The sequence below is a fragment of the Carcharodon carcharias genome, chromosome 9, assembly GCF_017639515.1.
Source record: "Carcharodon carcharias isolate sCarCar2 chromosome 9, sCarCar2.pri, whole genome shotgun sequence".
NCBI classification, from domain to species: domain Eukaryota; kingdom Metazoa; phylum Chordata; class Chondrichthyes; order Lamniformes; family Lamnidae; genus Carcharodon; species Carcharodon carcharias.
Genome location: NC_054475.1, coordinates 55,417,448 through 55,438,129, shown reverse-complemented (window position 1 = coordinate 55,438,129; position 20,682 = coordinate 55,417,448). Strand labels below are relative to the sequence as shown.

General features: G+C 39.7%; 1 protein-coding gene across 7 annotated transcripts in view; it reads left to right on the top strand.

Annotated features, from left to right (window-relative positions):
* csde1 (cold shock domain containing E1, RNA-binding) overlaps positions 1-20,682 on the top strand; it is a 115,254-nt gene that overhangs the window by 42,937 nt on the left and 51,635 nt on the right. For 5 of the 7 annotated variants that reach the window (XM_041194954.1, XM_041194953.1, XM_041194955.1 and 2 more), the window contains 3 exons: positions 4,125-4,223; positions 14,433-14,530; positions 20,003-20,084. In XM_041194954.1, the coding sequence (XP_041050888.1) occupies positions 4,125-4,223; positions 14,433-14,530; positions 20,003-20,084 (279 nt within the window). The remainder of the gene's footprint in view (positions 1-4,124; positions 4,224-14,432; positions 14,531-20,002; positions 20,085-20,682) is intronic. The other 2 variants (XM_041194957.1, XM_041194956.1) reach the window with 1 other exon arrangement.

Here is a 20,682-nt window from a genome sequence, read left to right as displayed (position 1 = left end):
AGCCCAGTATTTCTGCTCCATATTTGTTTAATTTGTAAGGAAAATAGGGGTAGGTCTGGAAGAGAAAAGTTGGAAGTTAATCGACTTAATCAACAAATAATTTGCTGCTCAATGGACTTTTGGGCCATGTTAACTGCGGGGATTCTGCCACAGCATTCAGGTACATGACTGTTTGTGTCATGCTAGTACTTTTGGAGGGCTTGTTTCTGTTAGTAATGTTATAGGGTTTTGCAGATGGACTTCATAAATGTTGGGAACTATCTCAGTTTTGCCTACCCTTTTCTGTGTTCTAGGCATATTGCTTATACTTGTCTCCCAGCTGGGTTAGAATATTACAGATGCAGTTTTACTCTTTTTTTTTCATTCACAGGATGTGGGCTTTGCTGGCTGGGCCAGCATTTATTGCCCACCCCTGGTTACCCTTGAGAAGGTGGTGGTGAGCTGCCTTCTTGAACCTCTGCAGTCCATTGAGTATGTTGTGTAATATAATATCTCTACACACATGGAAGATGGAATCTGAATAGGCCAGACATTTGGGCCTGCCAGTTCTGCAGGCATTTATAAATTAAAATAAGAACTGAATATGTATTTTCCTAATGGAATTGCTCTTCAGTTGCACCAAGATTTTTTTTTACTTGCTACTTCATACAGATATTCTTTTCCCCTGACCTATTTCCTCCTCCATCCCACCCCAAAATTTGTTCTATGTGAAACAGAGGCTATTCTTTGTGAGAGCAGCTCTGCTTAAGACTAAAGCACAATGACTGTGGAAAAAACTTCACCTGTATGTAATAGTAGGTTGCCTCAAATAACCATTATCTTGACTGGGCCACTAATCCTTACTGGGTAGAGGAAATTTCATGGTAAATATTACAAACTTTTTGACCAGCAAATACCAGATCAAGCAAAGCTTGATAAGAGTTCTCATTTTGAGATTGTCAGAATGCATCTGGGGGTTGTATTGTGATCTCTAATGCCCTTTCCCTCCCTCTATCCCACCTTTGGTCAATTTTTATTCCTATACTATAAAATGGACACGAGAAAGTAAAGAATCATGTTTACTCTTCTGTGAATAGCTGCTTAGTGAGAGCCCACACTAATGAGGAAGGAACCAGTAAAACTGCCCAGCCTTATTGGCCCGTAACTTCCGGACTCCCCAGTGTCAGATTTGGGGGTACCCAATGATGCGCTGGGGAATCCCTCTGGGAATTTATCAGGTGAGGGCTTGCACGGCAATTGCCCAGAAGTGCACACCTCTGAACAAAAGCACTGTGCTGGGAACCGTCCGAAAAATGGGGTTTAAATCACTAACTTTGGATAATTCCACTGGGGTTATACCTCTTCTAACTTCTGAGTAACAATATTGTAAAGATCCAGACCCAGACTGACCCCCACGCCCCTTGACCTCCAGCGCCCTCTTCTGCCCTCTCCATCTCACAAATCCTATGCATTTACCTCAGACGCTTAACTTCTCCCTGGCCTGTCAATTTCCCTGACCCTGTAAACTTACCTGCTTGATGGCAGCAAGTGCCATAAAAAAGGGGGTGTGTCCTCCTTGAATATGCTGGAGCTACACTTTGGGGCCTGCGAGGAGTCTTTTGATGCAGGCCCCAAGCAGCTCTGGCAAATGGAAATGGCAGCGTAATTTTCAATGTCAAGTAAGTAGGTATTTATTTCTTCTAATTTCTGCGGGCCAGCACTTTCTGACACTAGTCGGAAGTTATGACCCAACGTGTCCAAATCTGGACACGTGTCATGTGGTCAATAAACTAAGGTATTTACTTTAGAGAACCTGAAATTTCAATTTTAACTTAAAGTGCAGCCCTATTTATCAGACCATACGAGTGCTCAGACCAATACTAGCGACCATATCTGTTCTGCAGTATGTTGATTTGAGACCACTGCAACTGAACTGCACATAGTAATCATCCAGTATGTGGGATCATTGGGGTGGGTGCAAAGATTTTCTGTGGTAGAAAAGCTGCAGATTTTTTGGTGGGCATTATTGATACAGTTATCTCCACGGATTCCCCCAATTGTATGAAGATGACATTTGAGAAACTGGCAGGGAAAAGGAATGCGATTTTCGGTCTGCTTGTCATGATTGGGTGCTGAGTATTTTCAGGCCTGATGCAAGGTTACTTGGTCTTGAAGTTGGAAAACACTGCAGTGGTTGAATTTTGGTAAATCAAAAGGGATGTGGTCCCTTCAGGATATGTGAGATGGGATCTCAGTGCTGTCAACCCAACTAACTAAGCACTCAAGTATGTGATGTGTCTGTACAAAAGGACCCTTCAAAACCTGGTCATATTCCCAGAAAATTAAAGAAAAGTCTCTTTATTGAGGGATAAGTTCCTGCATGCTCTAGTTCATCGGCTTATCATCCAAGTGAAGAGATTGTGTTCTAATTCATCTTTAGTTTATTGGACTAAAGAAAGGGGGAATCAGATTAATTTTGATATTGGACCTTGCTCCTTGTAGGACAGTAGCTTTTCTAAAGGAAGGAATATTTTTATGATTTTTGTCTGACTGTTTTTGGCTATTGAAAATGACATTAACTAACTATGGTCCACAGTTATAAGTGATTCTCTGCAATGTGGCACCCACCAATGAGTGAATAGGAAAGATTTCCCCTTTGTGATAGCAGGATAGGATAGGCTTGCCATGTCTGCAAGTCCATAAGGCCTTGTTGCCTGCAGTGTTTACAAGAGGGTGTGGAACACTTCCATTGTGATGCACAAGAATTATAATCTGCATTCTGTACTCCATTAGGGGGGGTACCATTAGGTAATCTAGTTGACTGAAATTATGAGGTGAGTGCAGAGAAGAGTAGTAGCGTCGGTTTAAATCTGGTTATCCTTTAGATATGATACGGTTTCCCATGTTAGATATTGTCATTCTTGTGGCTTGAGTGTCAGCCGACAGGGTGAGTGTTCTACATGTCTTAGTGCTTTTTTGCTCAGATTTGAGGGCAGCTTTATTTGCGCCAACACTCAAATTCCTACCAAGTGTGGTATTTAAATTCCAGGTGGCTTCACAACATTTTACCTTTATTTTTCAAAAAGAAAGTCCTTGTCGATAAAACTATGGACTGCAATGGTGTAATCTTCGTACTTTCAGTAAATACTGTAATTTGGCTGTTAATGAGGATATTAGTTTGATGGGTTAGGCTTAAGAATCAAACTAAGATGTTTCTGCCTGTTGCTTTGAGGTATACGTGATTTGTGGAGGATAATGAGCTGAAAGTATATTTAATTTTTTTTATAGCTTCCCTTTTATTTTGAAGTTAATCCTACATATTCCATGTCTCTCCCCTCTTCCCCATCTCCTGCATCCCCCCACCTTGCTTCCATAATGGGGTTCTTGTATATAGTTTCTGTTTGGTGATACTTTTTTGATATTTCTAGTTTCAACAAGCTCAAAGGTTGTGACCTGCTCTGTGACGCACATCCACTTCTTGAAATTAATAACAGACTTTGATAGAGGGGATTAGAAGGGGGTTCCCTGCATGTATAGGGGGCATGGAAGGCATGTTGCATAATCCACAGTAAATCTCTTAAAGGGACAGGTGACTGTAATGACTATCCCATTATATCACTTTTTTTCCCATGGTATGTGGAGGATAACTTATTTTCATGATTGAAGGAAGGAAACTATGGTGAATAAGCTATCTTTAACAGAACAGTGTCTGCAAATTTCTTACTATTGATTTGGTGTCTACAACGAAACAGTTTCTTAGCAACCACTGACCTGTAAAAGAGCACTTTTTTGCCAACAAGTCGGATGGAAATCAGGGGTTGAAAAGTTGGATGTAGTGGTTTTGAAACAGGCATGCCAATATATTCAGGTTGTCAGGCCATTGCACATCTGATATTACTGTTTCAGTACTGAATTACTGCTGCTAGATGCTGTTGTTTGAACATGATACCGAGTGGCAGAAATCTGGTACTATAACAGAAGATCATAGTTTTTCAACCAATTCATAAGACATTGGAGGAATATTTCTGCTGGTCTAAACCCAAAAGTAGAGAGACCTAGGGCCTTGACCAGTGGCATTTTCAACCCCTGGAAAGCCTTCATATACCCTCCTGACATTATTCTTTGTTATGTCATGGTATGTCCAGGTTGTCTGTGCTGCTCCCCTTAACCTTGAGAACAAATCTGGGCTGAAACCTTCATCTCCTGGTCAGACTTCAGGCAGTGTGTGCTATGAACGCAATGGGGTAAGATTGGATTTTGTCTTTCCAGGTAATAAATGATCTTCAGGTAGGTTGCCCATAAAGGCACTTGAGTTTAGGCATGCATGCATACATACATCAGCCAGACTGTTTGTTTTAAATTAGATGGCTCCTATGTTGTGGGTAACCTCCCACTCCCAATTGAAATTCACCACAGTAACCTTAGTTCTTTTACTTTTAGCCTTGCTGTATGCTAATTTTGGACCCTTTGTCAGTTGGGTAGTGTTTGAAAATGCTCCCATGTGGAATAAGCTTTAAGTAGTTTAGTTTTTTCTAAACTTTGTGAAACTTCAAATCTTTAAAAATCAATGTACATAATGAAGCAGAGATTAGTTTTGTTTGACAAAAGCATGGAAATGTACAAATGTGACTTTGAGCTATCAACTAGATTCTACCACTGCAGAAACAGTGGCTTTAAGCTACATTCCTTCAGTGTGTGTTATGCATGCTCTTTAAAACATTTGGAAGATTTGCCACCTTTTTGAAGTTTAATATAAATGCTTATTTCAGCCCCTGAAAAAACTGGATTCTTACAAAGCCATTCCAGCATCTTTACCTGCAGATCAAGCTCCAAGATCACACTTTTCTGATTTAAGGGAAAGGTATTTGTTTTTGAAAATAAGCAATACATTGAGGGCCAAAAGGAACATCCCTGGATACCATCACTTGGATGATGACACCTGGCCTTTGTATAGACGAAGATACATGATCAGACACTATGCGATGCTCTTATCACAATGACTTGTTCTGTTCTCTCGGTGCTGAGATGCCTTCTGCCTTTGGTTATTGGGCAGTTTTTTCCTGGCCTAAGTTGTCCCTAGAGATGTACACAAAACACAGCCATAGCAAAACTTTTTGTTTTTTGCTTTTAAAATACAGAAAAGGTTTCAAGGAGTGAACCTTCTATGACCAAGGATAATTCCACTTTAACTCCTGTCTGATTTTTTAGGAGCAAGACTGGGAAGAAGAATCTGCTGTCAACTCATTTGGAAGGGCTTCCAGTTGGAAACCAGTTCAAAATGGTGTACTTTAAAAAGGTTGCCAGTTGTTCGGAGTGAATGGTTGGCTTCTATAAACCGTAAAGCTGTATACATCAAGTGCTGATCTCTTGGAGCATGTTAATTTGTCTTGTTCTGATCCTAAGGATTGAGTAACTGACACAAAGTTCTCTTTCCTTGTTCTAGTGATCAAAGGCAGCCAGGGTTATTGTAAGGTGTGTTTTAATGTTGGGTTATTTTTATCCATTATTCAAAAGAATTGTATCTGCTGTAGATCAGTGTATTGCCTACACTGACCTCAGCTAGAGGTTGTCCACTGACTTGTTTGAACAAAAACGTCAGCAGCGATGCATTGTAAAATGTCTCGGCTGACAGCGATATGCAAATTGCATAACCTGAAACTGAATTCTGCACATGCTTATCACAGGATTTCCTTAAATATTGTGGCTACTTTCCACTGCAAGTAATTGGTTTATTGCCAAGAGGAGGATTTTTCCCCACCAGGATGTTGCTTTTGTGGGTTGTTTTGTAGAGAACCTTGTGTGTGTGTGTGTGTGTGTGTTGTGTGTGTGTATATATATTTATATATTTATATTTATATTTTTTTTCAAATCAAGAATGCCCCACATCTAATAACTCATCGTAACAAGAGTTTTGACACGCATGGGCCACTGATTCCAAGTTAGACAAGATATGTAAATGATGTAACTAACTAATTACAAGCTGATGAAATTATTCATGTTGCTGTAATTTGGTCAGGGAAAACCCTCTGAAACACTTGTGTCAATTCCGCACTTGTTACCTGAAATATGTTTGGGGAAGTTTTTCCTGCATCAGGATTTGATATTAGGCTCTTAAATTTCCTGGTCAGTCACATGGTAGAAATGGGCAACTAGTTGAACTTCACTGATAGAAAATTGGCTATTCAGCAGCTGGATTTATTTTGCTGCCATTTTGCAACACTAGTGAAATTGACTGCCTTGAAACTTTGTTAGTAGTGATTTGCCATTTCTCTGGATGCTGTGGCATTTCCTGGAATAATCAATTGGTTTCTGCATTATCCTCCACATACCATGAAAAAGTCTAGCATTCCTAAGTGAATTCACTGGGGCATATTTTTTAATCAGTTTCTTTTCCAAATATGAGTGTGCCCTGCATAGACCTCTGTTGCTATTGCTGTAAATAAACTACCAGCGTGGTGTGTAGTTTTGTGTTCAAATCTTTTCTTGAGTTTTGATTTTCACCTCATCGTTTTTCTGTGACATTTCTGATCTTTGCCAAGTACCAGTTTTAAAGTTTCTCACTATAGATTTCTTGTGTGATACTTGATAGATCATGCTACACTTCATGGTGTGTTCAGGAAAGGAGTAAACAAATGGAAACCTTTTAAAGGAAGAACTTCATTAGTTTCGTAAGGATTGCGATTGAAGGAGCATTTTCCTTTATGCATTCCCTGGACTATCATGAGAGTTACCTACCTATTTATGTGATTGAGTACAAATTTGGTTTGGTCAAAATCCTAAGCATTTGCTCTTCTTTATTGAGGACTATATTGGGCCAAGTTGTTTGGGGGGGGGTTGGGGGGGGTGGGGTGGAGGTTGAGTTAAGTGGTTTGAAGCACTTGATCTCTTTTAGAACTGATGGGCATGGGCTACAGGTAATGAGATGCCATCCATTTGCCTCTTGAGATTATCTTTAGACTAGGCTACAGTCTTGCTCCCTAACCCTGTAAATGATTGAGGTAGCATTGAGGATTTTCATAACATCCAAACACAGATGAATTTGTGCCACAGGTTTTAATGCCTGCCCGTTTCATGGATACAATGCATTAGCTAATCTCCACATTGGTAATAGAATTCAGGACCAGCTTCTTGCCTGATTCATAGCTGTAACATTGGATTTGAGGTATCTTATATTGGGGGGCTATGGGAGCAGTACCTGGTGCACCAAAAAAAAGGTGGCAATCTGATGAAGCTACAACACAAGGACTATATCTCTTTTAGAATTAGAATTCTGTTAATGGAGCTAAGCAGCCACACAACCCAATGCTCAAAGCTCTGCTGTCCTGCCGCATTCAGTCATGAATGGTGGGCAGTTAAACAGCTTGCAGGAGGAGGTTCCATGAACATCCTTATCCTCAGTAATGGAGCTCAGCATTTGAGTGCAAAATGAAGCTAAAACACTTGCAACTATCTTTAGCCAGAAGTACCAAAGAGATGATCCATCTCTGCCTCCTTCAGAAGTCCCCAATCTTCAGCCAATTCAGTTTGTTCCACGTGACAACAAGCAACTGCTGAACGTACTGGACATAGCAAAGGCTGTTGCCTCTGACAACATCCCAGCTATTGTGCTGAACACTTGAACTCCGAAACTAACTGCGCCTCTGGCCAAGCTGTTGCAGTACAGCTGTAAAACTGGTGCCTACCTGACAAGGTGGAAAATTGTGCAGGTATTTCCTATTCGGGGAAAAGCAGGATAAATCCAACCTGACCAATTGCCACATCATTAGCCTACTCTTTTAGCAAACTGGAAGATTTCATTGACTGCACTGTCAACTGGCATTTAAACAGCAGTAATCTGCTTACTGATGCTGAATTTTAAGTTCCCCCTGGACCACTGTGCCTCCGGACCTCATTACAGTCTGGTTCCAAATATCAACAAAAGAACAGAATTTCAGAGGTGAGGTGAGAGTGACTGCTTTTGACATCAAGGCACCATTTGACTGAATGTGGCATAGTATGGGAATTGAGGGAGAACTCTCCTGGTTGGAGTCATACCTAGCACAAAGATGGTGGTTGTTTGAGATGAATCGCCTCAGCCCCACAACATGACTGTAGGGCAACGTGGCCAGGCCCAATTATCTTAGCTGCTTCATCAATGATTTTCCTCCACGATAAGGTCAGAAGCGGGGGTTCAATTATTGCTGAGTATTGAATTCCATTCGCAACTCTTCAGATAATGAAGCAAGCAATTCATGTTTGCATACAGCAAAATCTGGACCAAATACCGGCTTGGAAGTGGAAAGTAACATTTGTGCCACAAAAGTACCAGACTGCCTCCAACAAAAGAGCCTAACCACTTCCCCATGACACTTAATGGCATTACCATCTTTTAATTCTCTGACCATCAACTTCCTGGAGGTCATTTTGGACCAGAAACTGAAGTGGGCAAGCCACATAAATATTGTGGCTACAAGGGTGGGTCAGAGGCTGGAAATTCTGTGGCAAGTAACTCACCACCTGACTCCCCAAAGCCTGTCCACCATCTACAAAGCACAAGTCCAGGAGTGTGATGGAATATTCTCCACTTGCCTGGATCAGAGAAGCTCCAACAACATTCGAAGCTCGCACCATCTAGGGTAAAGCAGCCCACTTGATTGGCACCCCATCCACCACCTTAAACATTCACTCACTTGACCTGGTGCATAGTTGCTGTAGTGTGTAATATCTACAAGATGCTCTGCAGTAAGTTGCCATGGTTCCATCAACAACAGCCTCCAAATGGTGACCTCTATATTGCCTTGAAAGACAAGGTCAGCAGCCACATGGGGAAAACCACCACCATCCTGTCTTCGAAATATATCACTGCTCCATCATCATTGCTGGGTCAAAATCCTGGAGCTCCCTACTCAACAGCATTGTGGGGAATGCCTTCGTAAGAACATATAAGAAAAAGGAGTAGGCTATTTGGCCTCTTGGCCTGCTCTGCCATTCAATAACTCCACTTATCTGTCTCTTACCCCCGCCCCACCACCACCAACCTCACTGGGAGAAGAAATTTCTTCACGTCTCAGCCTTAAATGTGGCACACTTGTTGTGAAACTCTGCCTCCAATTATAGATTTTCCCATAAGAGGAAATGTCCTCTCAACATTTACCCTGTTAAGCCCTCTCAGAATGTTATATTTCAATAAGATCGCCTCTCATTCTTCTAAACTCCAATGAGTGTAGGTTCAATATGCTCAGCCTTTCCTCATAAAACAACCCTGTAATCCCAGGAATAAATCCAGTGAACCTTCTCTGAACTGCCTACAATGCAAGTACATCCCCCACCCCCCTAAATAAGACCAAAGCTGTAGGCAGCGCTCTAGGTGTGTTCTCACCAATGCCTTGTGCAATTGTAGCAAGACTTCCTTACTTTGATACCCCATGCTCCTTCCAGTAAAGACCAGCATTCCATTTAGCTTGCATTTAACTTATTGTACCTGCATTCTAAATTTTTGTGATTGGAATATGAGGACACCCAGATCCTTCTGTACTGCAACATTCTGCAGTCTCTCACCATTTAAATCTTCTCATCAGTTTATAACCTTGTTTTCGCACATTATATTCCATCTGCCAAATTTTCTCCCCACTCACTTAACCTATCTATATCTCTTTGCAGACTGTTATCCTCTTCAACTTGTTTTCCTACCCAGCTTTTGTATCATGCAGCATTTTCTCAGTGATGGATGTTAGACCAACAGACCTGAGTTTTCTGCTTCCTTTCTTGAATAGAGGTGTTACATTTGTGGTTTTAAAGCTGTTGGTGTCTTCCAGAATCTAGGAAACTTCGCAAGATTACACCGATACATCCTCTATCTCTGCAGCCACTTCCTTTCAGATATTAGAATGGGGACCATTCGGTCCAGGGAACTTGTCAGACTTTAGCCCCATTAGTTTTCCCAGTACTTTTTCTGAGTGTTTTAAGTTCCTCCCTTTTACCTCTTGATTTTCTACTTTTCCTGAGATGCTTTTTCTCTCTTCTGCTTTAAAGACAGATACAAAATACTTTATCAAATCCTTCGTTATTTCCTTGCTTCCCATTAATTCCCTAGTCTCACTCTTTAAGGGACCAACATTTACTTAGCTGCTACTCTCCCTTTTTATATACTTTGTAGAAGGTCATCCTATCATTTTTTTTGTTTCTTGCTCATTTCACCATATATTATCCTTTGGTTTCTAAATTTTTCCCCATATTCTGGTTTACAGCACTGTAGGCCTTCTCTTTTCATTTGATACCATTCTTAACTTCTTTAGCCAGGGATCATGCATCCTTCTCATTGAGTTTTTTTTTCCTCAATGGAATATATCTCTTTTGAGAACTACTTATTATCTCAAATGTTTGCCACTGCTTCTCTACCTTTCCAACTCAATTCTCCCATCATACCCTTGTAATTGTCTTTAAGTTTAAAATACTAGTTTCAGGCCCATGTTCCTCACCCTCAACTTGAATGTGAAATTTTACATGTTATGATCAGTCTTCCCTAGAGGATCCTTTGCTATGAGATCATTCATTAATCATCTCTCATTACACGTTGCTAGGCCTAAAATAGCCTGATCCCTCTTGGTTCCAGAATGTACATGGACTGATTTTACCACCACCATCTTGGGGGGCTAGGGATGAGAAATAAGTGTTGACCTTACCACTGGTACCTAAACACACGAAAAACTAAAAGCACAATATGACCCTGATCTGTTGTTAGGTTGGCTATGATGATGAGTGGGACGACCTCTATTTGGTAGTTGTTTAGTAACTCCTGAAAGTTGGTGGAAAACAATTACTTTCAGGATAGACACAGTTCTGTGCAGTCTCTTTGCTGCCTCAATTTTCCCATGCAGCATGTACTTGGTTGAGAATAATGTTAAACCTGCTTGAAGTTGGAAGCTTCAGTAGCATAACCAGTAGAGTTTACAGCAGTTACTCTGGTTCTGTTGTTCAGCTGTTTGTGGCCAACCACCTCTTGACTGCCTTATGTGAGACAATATTGACCAACAATGGATGCTTTGCAATGAATTATAAATTCAGATACAGCAGTGCCTGAGGGATTAGTGTCTGTTTTCATGAAAATCATAATGCATTGTATGTGGAGCCAATGCAGTGATGCAGCATGTTGGAATATTATTGCATGGTACTGTAGAATGGGATACAGGCCTGTGTCATTTCTATTTAGAGAAGCCCAATTAGAATTAACTGGCCAGCATCAGGCCTTCCCCAGAATTCGACCCTGCGGGCAGCATTACCAGAAGTGGCTGCTGCTGGTAAAGCACCTGTGGAGAGATCTAGGATTGTGGAAGAACCTAGGCCACAGGGGAGTTGGGGTATGTTGGGGATCATGGGGAGGCATTTGCCAGCTTGGTGGGGGAAAGTGGGGGAAGGGAGGTTAGAAGAAAGGCAAGAGGGCTAGCTATCAGCAACGCAGCACGTATCCTGGTCTCTTGGTGATTCCCACACCAGTCTGGTAGAGACTTGGAAGTTATCAGGGAGTAGACAAGCAGTCCTACACCACCCTTGATGTACAGTGGAGCTTCAGTGTGATTGTAGTGACCATTAACTATTAGGGCTAGGAATTGTGTAGTCTGTGATGTCAGTTAATACAGTATTACTACAGCTTTCCCCTGAATTATTTCTGAATTTCTCTAAATTCCAAAAGTCCTACATCTTGATCTTTATAAAATTAAGAAATATAGTCTGGTTTAAAAATGGATAGCATCAGTTAAAACATTTTTTGTTCCTTTTTTTTTGATGAATAGTTCCATTATCCATTTAGGCAAGCATCAAAGAAAATGGGCTGTACATTTATTTTTTGCCCTGTTTGTCTTTGACATCTTGAAACCTATTAGTTCCAATAGGGTTTGGCAGCTCCTTGTGACAACAATGAAGGAATATCTGAGGTTATTTTACTCTTCTGTTGGGAAAGGGTCTGGAAGGACAGTGAGAATCCTGCTTATACCTCTTGAAAAGGGGCTTAGCTTATAAATGGAATTCTTATATTGTATGATTTTTAAAAGGTCCTTTACATGCTTCTAGATACCCAGCTTACAGCACTGAAATGCTTATAGAAAGCTGCCCTTTATGGTTGTAATTATTTCTGCTAACAGAATTCAGTTTTGTGGTCTTGTAGACCATGCAAAAAGACCTTGAGCCTTTACCTAGGGTATACCTAAATTTCTGCTAACTTAGCCTTGCTCTTTAGAGGCCCTATTTTTATTCGCACAAAGCTATCCTGGAAGAATTTATGGGGGGAAGAAATGGATGCAGAGTAACTTGCTTCTGTTTGACCATGTAGACTAAACCAGATCTTTTTAACTGCTTATAGAAGGAGTTGTGTTACATTACCTTATTTGAGAACTTGTAGATTGAGTTCCCCTTGTTAGTAGGAAGTGTTGAATGTCTTACCATCTGAGAGGTGCACCATTTCTGACAGCTTTTGAAGCTACTCCCGTCACACTCAGGCTAAGGAGCACTACGTGGGTTGATAGGACAATCTTGGGGTGGGGAGAAAGAGTAATCCCAGCTGACGGCATCAATCTCCTACCTTATTTCTTATGCCATTTCTTCACCCAGGTGACTGTTCTAGACATGCTGTAAATTTTATGCAAAATAAAATGATCACTCTGATTCCAGTGGTGCAAATGCATCTGTCCTTTAAATATTTTCATTGTATCCAGTAGTTGTACCCTCCCCAGAGATTATTATGGGGAGTCGTGTTCTGCCAATACCCTGGATGTCTGGTCATCTGTTTTTATGGTTTTTCTTTTTCCCTGGGTATTGCATTTGAAGACTAGCACCAGGTACCCTTCATAAGGAAATGTTACCATGGTAATTCTGTTTTGCTAAAAGGCCTTCTATGCACCATCTTGCCCAGTTCCACTTCTGGCTAAATTAACATTTTTCCTCCCAATACCGGGTTGCCCTTTAAGCATGTTATTTAAGGGAAGTGGTTATCTACAGAAGTATGCAAAACATTTAATTGGCATGTTCAGAGCTAAACCCAAGTGTATATGGGAGAGTGACCCCTGAGGAATTTTGTAACTTTGGAAATCTGTAACATATTGAACATGTGGTTTATGTCTATTTCTGCACAGCTAACTTCTTTTTTCCTCCTCTACCAACTGCAAGAATTTAGATAAATTGAATGGTTTGGAGTGAGGAAAACAATTACCTTTTCTGTTAAGCATGGAACAATATTATCTGACCCTCATTTAAAGTGGTTTACTATGTGTACCAGTTTGAGGCTAGTACCTGCTGGTATCCGGCTGCCTCTGTTTGGTGTTGTGACTGGGGGGGAAATAAGAATCCTGCATTTGGATCCAAGAACTGCTTAAACTTTCAGTCCCTGTTTATTTTTTTAAGTTTGACATGTTTGTACTCCAGTGGACCTCCTGGGAATTTGTACTTCATTCCATCCTAAATGATGAGACAATTTTCTGCATGAACAGGATTTGGGTGACTTAACTAAATTGCACTGCATAGTTTACATTGATACGACCTTTGTAATTGGACTTTAAATGTTCATCTTTCCTTCTTGCGCCTCATAATCTTTACTTAATTTCCTGAACTCTGCATGCTGCTTTGGCGGATGTGGCCTAAAAGGTGGTGAGCATATCTGTTTTTTAAAAAAAAAGCACTAGCAGCTGATTCATGAGTGGCATTCAAGCAGATTGACTGCTTATTCAGCTGGTATGTATAGTGCTTGTTTTGATGGGCATGATTAGGGGGAACAATATTTATAGAGTTGTTCCCATTTCATTTGAAAGAAGTGATAATTGCTGTTGTCTATGTAAAGATCTTTTTATAGGTTGAACTAGCATTGTAGGTATCCCCAGTACCTGTTTTTCAATTGAATAGCTGAGCTCTTCAGACAAAAGTGTAAGGTTTGACCTAGGAGCAGTGCTGAATTAACTGATCTCAACTGGACAACAGTACTAATGGTGTAATTGACCTCAATGACCCTATGTTTGGGAAATTGACTCTGGCTCAGTGAGAGCCAATGGTATCGTCACTGGATGATTATTCCAGAGATTGAGGGTAATTTTCTGAGGGCCCGGGTTCAAATCCCACCATGGCAGATGGTGAAATTTGAATTCAATAAAAATCTGGAATTAAAAGTCAGACTACGAAATCTGATGACCAAGAAACCATTGCCGATTGTCATTAAAAACCCATCTGGCTCAGTAATATCCATTAGACAAGGAAACCTTGCTGTCTGCCTACATGTGACTCCAGATCCACAGCAGTGTCCTATGAAAGATGGGCAACACTGACATTGAATGAATACAAAAAAACTATCTCTTAGGATGGTGGCACTTAAATGCCAAGTTCCTATCAACCAAAGTTGGTTTAAAGGAAGATCTTACAATTTTACTGTACATAATTGTACTAAGGGATGTGAACTACATTTAAAAGCTAACTGGTTTTTTTTTTTGGTGGTTTAGGAAGTATTTTATCTGACATACACACCTGAAGATGTTGATGGAAATGTCCAACTTGAAACAGGAGATAAAGTTTCTTTCTCCATGGAAACAAACAAACAGTATGTATGGCCACCTTATTAAATCTGGAGTATACTTTTTTGCGATTGCGCCATGTTGCTTCACAGCAAAACAATTAAGTTTTAAGCCGTGAAGAAAATATTAATATTCTGAATAGATCGCATTCATTAAAAATAAGTGCCCTTACTGGTTTAGTAGTTGAACTGCTTGCTTAAATGAGGGACCAAGTGTTCAGTTACGTTGCTAGCAAAACTTGCCTTGGCAGAAGTCAGCATTTAAAATAGTAGCAAAACATTAAAAACTTTCAAATAGAGCCACAATTAGTGAGGATATTATTTCTGATACAATGCATACTGTCGCCCCTTTACCCCCACATTGGCACTTTCTTCAGCTAGACTAGTTTCCCTGTTTGGCACTCTTTCTGTACAAGAAAACACGCACACTAGTTTGTGTTTAAAAAGCACGGTGTTTGATAGGAAAATCAATTCCCTGACATTTAAGGTAATGAAGATTCCTTGGAACACTTTGAGTACTGTGTATATATTTGTTATCTGATCATGATGTGAATTTCTGCAATATTGCATTTTTAAAAACGGATTAAAGGAATGGTGGTGGTTGTGTTGCATTTTGAAGAGCCAAATTCACTGAAGTGAACAGTTAGTTACCAATTCCCTATGTGCAGTCAATTCCTTGGTCCAAGGAGATGATATCCCTGAGATCCAAAAAACAGAAAATTCAATGACTTGGGAGTTTTGCCCAATGCATGGCTGAACTCTTCAGACCTGGAAGATCTCTGGTTTAATTATCTAGGCCTGTGCTCATTAGCTTATCTCAGCCAGGAAGCCTGTAGAGCTATTGCAGTTGGCTTTACCAAGGTACCAAGGCTTCGCATGCTAATAGCTTTCTGGTGACCTGCCAGAAGTGTATACACACATAGATAGTGGTGAGATGTAATAAGGTCAAAGGGTGGGGTGGGGAGGGGGAGGTAGGTGGTGGTGAGCTGAGGGCATGGATAGGTGAGGGAGCTTAGGAGATGAATTTGGAAAAGATGGAACTAGGGAGTTGAGGTACAAATTGAAATCGGGATAGAGAGGTGCTCGGTGCACCATACCAGGTGATTTAGCAAATGAGTCCTTGGGCATCATTGACTAAAGTGCAGTTCGCATTGACTACATAGTGGAACAGGTAAACAAGTTTATCAATATCCTAAAAACAAAAAACTGCGGATGCTGGAAATCCAAAACAAAAACAGAAATACCTGGAAAAACTCAGCAGGTCTGGCAGCATCGGCGGAGAAGAGCAAAGTTGGCTCCCTGCATTGTTCCAGTGAAGCTCAACGCAAACTGGAGGAACAGCACCTCATCTTCCCACTAAGCACTTTACAGCCTTCTGGACTGAATATTGAGTTCAACAATTTTAGATCTTGAACTCCCTCCTCCATCCCCACCCCCTGTTTCTTCCCCTTCTGTTTTTTCCAATAATTTATATAGATTTTTCTTTTCCCACCTATTTCCATTATTTTTAAATGTATTCCACCCATCATTTATTTCACCACTCCCCCACTAGAGCTTTCTTGCTTGTCCTGCTCTCCCCTCTTAATTAGCGCATTTAGATAATATCACCACCTTAACACCTCTTTGTTCTTTTGTCTGTGACATCTTTTGATTATCTCCTCATATCACTGCTTGATTGTCCCAATTCCCCCCCCCAACCAGCTTATATTTCACTCCTTTCCTATTTTGACTTAGTTCTGTTGAAGGGTCATGAGGACTCAAAACGTCAACTTTGCTCTTCTCTGCCGATGCTGCCAGACCTGCTGAGTTTTTCCAGGTATTTCTGTTTTTGTTATCAATATCCTTTTTCAATATACTTTTATTGGTGAACTCTGGAGAGAAATTCATGTCCTTTGCTAACATCAAGCTTTGAGCTGACTCCATATCTCAAAGACAATCATCTTTTTGGCTCCTTTATCAGGCAAAAATGGAGTTACTTCACCCTCAAATACAAAATTTCCACAATCTTCTATTTTCTGATTTACACTCACTAAATGCATTAGATGGTATTGATTTGACACAAGCTTCACTCACTGGTACATCATTTTCTTAAGGCATACTAAATACTCCCACAAAAGCTACCAACTTAGCTATCAGCCTCCGGCAGTCTGTCTTTATCTACCCTGTCTTATGGCAAAAGTAACAAGTTGGTCCCCTCAAATCAGACTCCTCTTCCAACCTGCCTCTTTTACTACATCTCTTTATTTTCTGTCCTTTCATGCCCCTCATAATTTAGTGTTCTGTTAATTATCATTTCTCTTTTCTCTCCAATTTCTGTCTGGGCTTGCAAACAAAGATTTGCTGCCACCTATGTGTTTTATGGGATAATTTGTGACAATCAGTCAAAACTGCTGCTGCCTTTATTTTAGAAACTTTAGGTGAGACTTGAATCCTGTTTTTAAGTTCCTCCATTAGTAATAACTCTGTTTTCAAAATCTTGATCAAGCTTCATTGTCCTATACCATTGATCAAACACTTTCTTTTTCTCTAGTAAATTCCTCAAAAGTCTGATTCTGTCTCTTTGATTTCTAAACTTTTTCCAAGCTTCTGGAACCAACTTGTGCATTGAGCACAGCAGTCTTAAATATCTCAGTCTGCAGATTATTCATCTGAAAGGGTTGAATAAACCTCCCAACAGTTTTCCTACCAAATAGAATTGTCTAAATTTCTCTTGGCCATTGTAACTTTATAGCAACTGAATTTGGGCATTAGGTGAATATTCCTTGCCAAATCAAAACCAGGAGTTAAATCTGACTAGTTGTCACATTTGCCTGTTTCCTATTTGTGTAACCAAAGCCTTCCTCTAGCCAGTTCAAATTTCCTGGCTTCCCCTTCTTTGCCTTTCTTTTAATGTTTGAAATTCTGATCAAAGTTTTTGCATTTCCCTTCATTTTTCTGTTTCCTTTTTCCAGTTCAAGTTTTTTCACTACTTTCTTTCTTGAACTCAAATTTTTTCATTTTTTTTTGCCAATTCAGGTTGCTTTATTTGCAACTGAACTCTAGCCCATTTAAACTATTTTATCTGGATTACCTTTTTCTTCGACGTTCGAGTGTTGAGCCACACTTCAACCATTTCTGACTTCTAAGCACATACTTTTAAATCTTTCTAGCTTTTTTGCTATCAACTTCAAGTTAACCTTTGTTAACTCTTGCAAGGCACTCCAAGACTAGTCCCCTCTTTCAAGGAATACTTCAGCAATAGATGTAACCATTTTACTTTTCCATAAATAACAGCAAAAGTCACTGAAATCTTGCTTGTTTAAACTCTGGCTAAAGTCAGTGTACTTATGTGGATTCAAAATCCCAGACAAGCTCCCAATTTATGATCTCCATAGGAACCGATAACTTTTAAAAAGAAATTTGAACTTCTAGATAATAGCTGAAAGGATAGCACAACAAGATTATATGTTTTAGGACTTTACAGGATTAAAATACATTATTGGCTAAACACTCTTTTTATAGGAAACTTGTACTTTAAACTGCAGAACAGAACTTTTCCCTTTTTACTTTTAGCACAACTGAAAAAAACACACAGGTAATTTTTAGCTGTACTTTAAGTGAATATTCAATTCTCCCAGAATTAGCACAGTGATTCTTAGCTTCCGAGTGTTCATTTCTATTTATTTCCTTTATCAACGTGGTAACTTCTAATCTTAGAACTATCTCTCACATTGAAGATATTTCCCCAAAGATTCCTCTAGCGCAAACCTAGGCGAATCTTCCAGCCTTATTCTAACTCCTCTTAAATTTGCTCTTCTCAATCAGAATGCACACCTGCATTCCTGCACCGTGAACCATAGAGACTTTTGGTCCCTAGTCTCTCCGCTCGCTCATTTGCACACTCGCTCTCGCTCTCACTCACACACACACAGACTAACCTTGTCTGAGTTTTCAAGGATATCTTAAAAGCTCTTCCCCCTCCTAAGAGCCCATCTCCATGACAATATAAATCACATGGGCCTTGTGTCCAGGTAGAAATGCTGATTATCCATCATTGATACCCCAAATCTTCTTTTATCTTGGAAGTAAATGAACAGTTTAAACACAGCTGTTTACAATCTGACCACCTCAACACTTCAGTGGGATTTTTGGAGACTCAGTCTATACGCTGTCAGCACAGAGGTTGTTGCCATTGTCTCCAAGTGCACCTTGTGCCTTATTCCCAGTAAAACAGTCTGTGCCCCTTTTTAAATCTCAAAATCAAACTACTCGGCCTTTCTGCAGGTAGACTGCAGAACAGGTCACATGACCCCCTTCATTTTACTTTAAAGTAAAGAGCCAGTCCCAAAATATAGCAATCCTATAAACCTCATAGTAGTAAAAAAAAATCATTGTCCAAATGGTTCCTCCGTAACAAAATTATTTTTCGCTAACTTTTATGTCTATCAGTACTATGTCATTAAAAGATTGACATTACCAAAGCCTGTAACCAAAATGTAGACCATAATTTGAATTTTATTTTGCAATGGTTTATACTATACACTTGAGCTAAGAACTTCTTGCAATGCTAATCCAAAATGACAGCATAAGACAATTAGCATTCTAATAGCTTGGTGTATGGATAGAACATTAGAAACCTAAATCTAACCATTTTGTATCAGGAAGTTGCCACACCCCTTTTTGAAAAAGTTAGGTATTCTTTAATTACAGTATTTGCATTCCAGGTAACTGATACCAAAGATATTGCCAGTCTGAGCAGTTTCATTTGGTAATGCAATAAGTAGCTCCTTCACAAGTTTGCCTTAAATAGTTTATAACCTATCTTTCGTTTGTTAATTGGTCAGGAACCACCAAGGATCTCCTGGAGTGTGCTCTACATGTCTTTGCTGCTTTGCAAACAAAAGCAAGTTATGTTGAGGAAATTTAATTATTGCTGTACTTATTTAAGCATTAACTCTCTCAAGATCTTGGAATATACGTATAGTATTTCTGATTTTGTACATAAGTTCAACCTTCAAGTGAGCAGCCTGTGTTTGTCCTTTTAGTAGATGCAGCTTCTTTGTACTGGCTTGGTCTATCTAATGTTCCTCCTTTAAAAAGGTTGAGGTGTGATTCCAGAAAGAAATGTTGTCTGTGCCCTAGAGATGGCAGAATACACATGGTGCCAAATTTGAATGTATGGTGACCTATTGCATTTTTTTTTAAATGATGGGCTATTTTGTGTGAAGGTTGAATTGCATTCAAAGAAGCAGGAAGGTGGCATTCAACCTCACGAAAGACTGTTTATATAACAATATTCAATGACTGCAAATTGGGTTATTGTATGAAATACTTCACATTATTTTAGCTGGCATCAATGCCTGCAGGGTACTTGTGTGAAAAGTTGGCTCACGCTTTTTAAAATAATTCCTACTCCACATTTGCTTATTGGTGCATTTGTGCTTATGAACTGATATTTAGCTTAGCTGTAAACATCCCTCATATAAATTTCCACTAACTACAAATGCTTTTGTTTCCTAGTACTGGTGCTGTAAATGCTCACAACATTGTACTGGTGAAGAAGAAACCGGGCCGGTGTCAAGGTGTAGTTTGTGCCATGAAGGTATGTGTCCTTTTTGGACTATTCATCTTAAGTGAGGTACAAATAATTGATATTAGGAAAGCTGGTAAATCTCCATTGGAGTGAAGGCAATAGGGTTTGACCATATTTGGTTGAAAATTACAGGGGCAAAATGGTGGAGGAATTTGATTTGCTTGTAGATTTCAAAATAAAAATGTAAGGACTGAACTTTAATTGTCAGAATCTGCAAAAACATGTCCTTAAATAAGTTACCCACTCATCAATCTCTCTGCCTTTCTATTTTGAGAAGCAGTTCATGCACTGGATTGAGGTCGTGTTCTAAATGTTCCTAGATTTGAGTAAATAGTGTAGATTTAGTTTAGGCACTAATGATGCAGGTTACTGATCTTGGCATAGACTATATTATCAGACTTGTTGAATTTCTGCTAACCCAAATTTCAGTGTCCTGGACTTTGGCGCAGATCACCATATTTTTCCTTTCAGAGAAATCACCATATTGGCACATACATCTTCATCAAATTTCCCAAATCACTTCTCTGAATTAAATGCTTTTTACATTGAATTAGGTCAAATCTTTTTATAAAATGGAAAATTGGTTATGTCAGTGCTGATGTGCATT